Source organism: Sitodiplosis mosellana, unplaced genomic scaffold (genome assembly GCF_009176505.1).
Source record: "Sitodiplosis mosellana isolate CC-2019 unplaced genomic scaffold, AAFC_SMos_1.0 Smas_scaffold_7178, whole genome shotgun sequence".
Lineage (NCBI taxonomy): Eukaryota > Metazoa > Arthropoda > Insecta > Diptera > Cecidomyiidae > Sitodiplosis > Sitodiplosis mosellana.
The window spans coordinates 1-5,415 of record NW_022602283.1 but is presented as its reverse complement, the minus strand read 5'-3'; the positions used below and the strand labels follow the sequence as shown (position 1 = coordinate 5,415).

The 5,415-nt window shown below is 41.7% G+C and overlaps 2 protein-coding genes across 2 annotated transcripts; both read left to right on the top strand.

The window, feature by feature from the left end:
- The first annotated feature begins 787 nt into the window (after window positions 1-787).
- LOC129580170 (uncharacterized) lies at window positions 788-3,799 on the top strand. The gene has a single exon (XM_055470379.1). The coding sequence runs from the start codon at window positions 788-790 to the stop codon at window positions 3,797-3,799; it is 3,012 nt and encodes a 1,003-aa protein (XP_055326354.1).
- Window positions 3,800-4,005: 206 nt separating this feature from the next.
- LOC129580169 (uncharacterized) lies at window positions 4,006-5,151 on the top strand. The gene has a single exon (XM_055470378.1). The coding sequence runs from the start codon at window positions 4,006-4,008 to the stop codon at window positions 5,149-5,151; it is 1,146 nt and encodes a 381-aa protein (XP_055326353.1).
- The last annotated feature ends 264 nt before the right edge of the window (window positions 5,152-5,415 follow it).

Genomic DNA, 5,415 nt, shown 5'->3' with positions numbered 1-5,415 from the left:
TTCCATTTGCATCGGACAACCAATCACACAATGTCAAAAACACAAAACGAGCGAATTCGTCGCCGCAGTGCTGAGACAGCAAATCATATCACCTCACACCATTTACTTACAGTCAACCCGCTCTCCGAACAACACACAAATCGTCCACCCGCTCTCCGAACCACATACAAATCGTTTCCACTGTTACGCAGTGAGCGATACATTTTTTTTTACATCGAATATTCATCGACCACACAACACACATTTATCGTCGGCTCCACTGTCCCGCAGTGAACGACATTCATCGATTCAGCAGAATTCAATCGCAGCAATTCATTTTCGATCGAATCATTTTGTACTCAATTTTTTAATCATTCACTCAATATTCCAAATCAGTTCGTTAAGTACATTCAGAAACAATTGCACACAATTTTTTACGCATCCATTTTATTATATTTATTTTCATTTTCAATTTGAGAGGAATTCATTAAATTAAGTGTTAAAGAAAAGAAACAATCGGGTCTTGTTTTATGAACTCCAAATCTATAGTTGACCTACAACATTTTTGGTGGCCCATGGGAGGAAGTCGATAAAAAAAGAAAAAAAACATTGACATTTTAGTGAATCTCAGTGAAAAAAGAAAACATTCAAACGAAATTTGTGCGTTGCTTTCGATCATAGTGAGTGTGCAAAGTCATCGACGCCGTTCCGTTATTCCGTATAATTGTTGTTGCAATCGTCACACATCGACTCAAATCGTTCGTTCACACTCCAATTCAAAGTCATTTCAAAGTCACTTCGCAAAACGATGGCCAACACATCGCAAATAACGGATTTGTCGTTTTCGGCAGAAGATTTGATAAAATTGCAAATGGATCGGTTTAAACATTTGCAGAAAATTGAAACCAATTATGGAAAGTGTGCAACTAATCAAAAAACACCGGCTTATTTTGTGCGTCGTCTCAATCAAATCGACAAGTTGGCAACGGAATTTAGAGCCTCACATAAAGTCATAGTGTGCAATGCACTCGATTCGGATGAAAGTTATTTCAAAAACGATGTGTCGGTCAATTTTGAAGAGTTGTACTTCGGTGTGTATTGTGCGTTAGTTACGGACCGTGATACACGGTATCCGCCGGTTACGAGTTCATCATCGAGTTCAAATAGCGGTCAAGTGAATGTCACATCGGCAGTGATGCCAAGTCAACCCATATCAACGGTACATTTTCCCGACATTCCAAATCCAAAGTTTTCGGGTGTTACAGCCGATTGGCCTGAATTTCAAGATGCATTTGGTCGGTTGATACATCAAAATATGGCACTCAATGCGATTCAAAAGTTTCATTTCTTGAAGTTAGGTTTGCCACCACACTGCGACAAAGACATTCATTTAATGCCGCTCAGTGCACAAAACTACGCTACGGCATGGGACATGCTAGTGAAACGGTATAACATTCCGCGTATTTTGCATACGAGTCAAATGAATACATTATTCTCGATGTCGACAATACAAAAAGAACGTTCGGAAGACTTGAAACATTTACTTAATACCGCGAATGTGTGTCGTAACGAATTGCGTCGTTTAGAAATTCCGATTGACAATAGTGATCATTGGTTAGTTTATCTTTTAGTGACAAAATTACCAAAAGAAACTCATTCGAAATGGGAATCTCATCTCGGAAGTCGTACCGATATACCAACTTTTACGGATTTTGAGACATTTATGAGTCAACGCGCAATCACCGTCGATGTGATGGAAAATCGAAACACCGTTATGCAAGGTGCATTGAATACAATCAAATCAATTGATCAACCGAAACCGAACAATTCTTCGAATGTGTCAAAGTCGTCTCAACGAAATCAACGATTTGAACGAAAATCATTCCACGTTATCGCTACTCAATCAAAGGTGGATAAGTGTGTTGTGTGTGAGGGTAATCATATCCTGCGAAAATGCCCAGTTTTTCTGGCCAAAGACTGCTTCGAACGAAAGGCTATCGTCGACAAAAATAAATTGTGCCTCAATTGTATGAGTGGCGCTCATTTCATGAGCCAGTGCTCAAGCCAGAGAAATTGTCAGCAATGTGGAGGCCGTCACCACACGCTCCTACATTTCACTTTCAACGGTAATTCCGCTGCGACTACGGTAAATACACAACCTGTCCAACGAATTCAAACCCTTACTACCAGTATGGCTCTGGCAAATAAAGAACCGCCCAAGGTTCTCTTGGCCACAGCATTAATTCCAGTCATCAACGTTGTCACGGGAAGAAAATTAGTGCTGCGCGCTCTTATCGATCAAGCTTCAGAAGGAACGCTTATCACTCGGCGAGGTGCTAACGCTTTGGGTTTACGTCGAACGCCCATGGTCACTGACGTCGATGGAGTCGGTGTTAATTCGAATGTCAGCACCGAATGCGTAAGTTTTGCATTGCAATCCAATCTCAATGAAAATTTCGAAACATTTGTCAACATGGCATTCGTCATGGATCGAATAACGGCACCGTTGCCGAGCAAAGAAATTGTTCCACAGGATTGGCCACACATTCGAACACTTGTCCTCGCCGATCCAACGTATTTCAAGGTAGGTGAAATTGACCTGCTCATCGGCACCGAAATGCAAGCTGCGATACTGTTACCTGATCAACGCATCGGTCAACCAGATCATCCAGTTGCACAAAATTCTCATTTCGGATGGATTTTGTTTGGAAACACGGAGCCGCCGGCTTCTGATTCACCGACCGTGTCACCGCACGGCAAAATTAAAAATTCTGTACGCTGTTTTCACACTACAGTCGACGCTCAACTTGATACGCTTGTACGGAAATTCTACGATAACGAACAAGTGCCCGAAGAGCGTGCACTTTCTCAAGAAGATCAATGGTTCATGGACTTCTTCAAACAGACAACAGTTCGTCAACCCAACGGAAAATATTTGGTGCGATTACCATTCAAAACCATCTTCGATCCAACTCAAACGATAGGGCGTTCTCGACAAATCGCTCTCAATCGATTTCATCAGCTCGAACGAAGGCTTCAACGAAAAGAGGGTTTGATGGAACGCTATGCAAAAGGTATGCACGAATATTTTGAATTAAATCAGATTCTTCCATCCACTACCACAGAAGAACAGCATTGCACGTTCAACGAAGTCAATCAGTTCACGGTTAGTGCATGCGTTTTGGCCCATCACCACGTTTTGAAGGAAGACAGTTTAACAACCAAACTGAGAATCGTGATGGATGCTTCGGCAAAAACATCGAACGGAAGGTCTCTGAATGACATTCTGTGCGTCGGACCAGCGCTACAAAATGAATTACCATCCGTAATTCTGAATTGGAGGTTGAACAAGTTCGTATTCACGTGCGATATACAGAAGATGTATAGATGCATCGACATGCATCCCGACGACATCGCATATCAAAAAATATTGTGGCGAGACGAAAGGAGTGAGATCCGAGAGTATTGTCTTACCACCGTCACATTTGGCACAGCGCCAGCCCCATGTATCGCCATCAGTGTGATTCATCTCATCGCTGAAAATGAGAAAGCGCGATATCCGTTAGCCGAGAATGTGCTAAAAAATGAAATGTATGTTGACGACATACAAACCGGCAGTCATTCAATTGAAAATGCAATCGCCATCCGTGATCATGTCACAGGTGCACTTGCGTCAGCTGGTATGGAGTTGAGAAAATGGGCAAGCAACACGCCAGAATTGCTCGAATCAATTCCAAAGGAACATCAGTGCAGTAGCACGCTCTTGGATATGGATAGCAACGAAACGGTCAAGACATTGGGAATGTGTTGCGAGTCTTGATTTCTTTTTCCATATGGTGCTGAAGCGACATCTCACTGCGACAACGTAAGCTTCATACTCACAACAGAAAAAAGTGGAATAAGTTAAGAAGAAGAAGAAGAAGAAGTGCACGGTGTATACTGTAGTCAACGTTGTCGCAGTGAGACGTCGCTAGCAGCAGTCATTTGACGGCTTTAATGTAAAGTAATACATGAAATCGAGGCTTGATGTGTTGGAAGCCGAGCGACGACGTTTTTAAATTCACCATTAAATTCGATTTACCAACGAATATCACCAAACGTTCGGTATTGTCCACCACCGCACGTCTTTTTGATCCAATGGGATTCATTGCACCAATGATCGTCGCAGCAAAAATGATTCTCAAACGAATTTGGAATTTTCGCCACGAAACATCAGCCGATGAAAACGACGAGAGATCAAAATTGAGCTGGGATGAACCAGTTCCTGAGCCGCTCTGTTCACAGTGGCGACAATTCATCAGCGAATTACCATCGATTAATAAAATCTCCATCCCGCGTTGGATAAGTTATTCACCGAATCAATTAATTCAGTTGCATGTATTTTGTGATGGATCATCGAGCGCTTATGCAGCGAATGTTTATATTCGTCTTCAAGCCGAAGGCGAACGGGTTCATACGCACTTGATTATAGCCAAAAGCAAAATTACACCAACAAAACCGCTCACAATTCCTCGGACGGAACTTTGCGGCGCGGAATTAGCAACGAGATTGGCTGCTTGGGTGAAGAAAAATCTCCGCATTGACTTCAATCACGTACCGATTTACTTTTGGGGTGATGCCACAATCGTTTTGCATTGGATACACGGCGATATCACTCGATGGAAAACATACATTGCAAACCGGGTGAGTAAAATTCTATCGATCTCATCCACTAGTATGTGGAATCATGTAGATACAAAGGACAACCCAGTTGATTGTGCCACTCGAGGTTTGACGCCATCCGAATTGGCGACGTTTGATTTGTGGTGGAAAGGACCGACTTGGCTCACTCAATCACCCGACGTATGGCCGAAGTTCAACAACAAAGAGCACAAGTTCGATGATGTCACACTCGAAGCCAAAACAAATACCGTTCATGTGCACGTTACCATACCCACTGAATCGGTTGTATTCCACTATTCATCGCTAATTACCTTGATTCGTGTCGTCGCATGGGTTTTTCGTTTTCGGCACAACAGTCAAAAGATTAATCGAAACAATCGACGATGCGGTTTATTGTCGGTCATCGAAATGAACCACAGCCGATTAAAATTAGTGCAGTTAGTTCAACGTGAAGCATTCGGCAAAGAAATTCACACCATTCAAGCGAACTGTTCAAGAACATATTGTTAAATTCAGCATATTGTTCATACAAAGTCCAATCAAATTGGCATTTGTTTAAATTCATATAAAGTCCAATCAATTGGCATTTCAGCATTTTTCATCAAAAAAACAAGGTTCAATATTCGAAATTAAAGGCAACGAACCATATCTAGCAATTAAGCATTTTTGGAATAACTGTTCAAAATTAACAACTTAATAAAATTCAGTTCATTTTGATCGCTCACACAAATTTGACGTGATTTTAATCAACTCTTAATGTTAGCAATAGCAACA

Bases quoted from the DNA above. Each gene is read 5' to 3' on its own strand.
- LOC129580170 (XM_055470379.1), top strand. From the start codon at position 788: ATGGCCAACACATCGCAAATAACGGATTTGTCGTTTTCGGCAGAAGAT.
- LOC129580169 (XM_055470378.1), top strand. From the start codon at position 4,006: ATGTGTTGGAAGCCGAGCGACGACGTTTTTAAATTCACCATTAAATTC.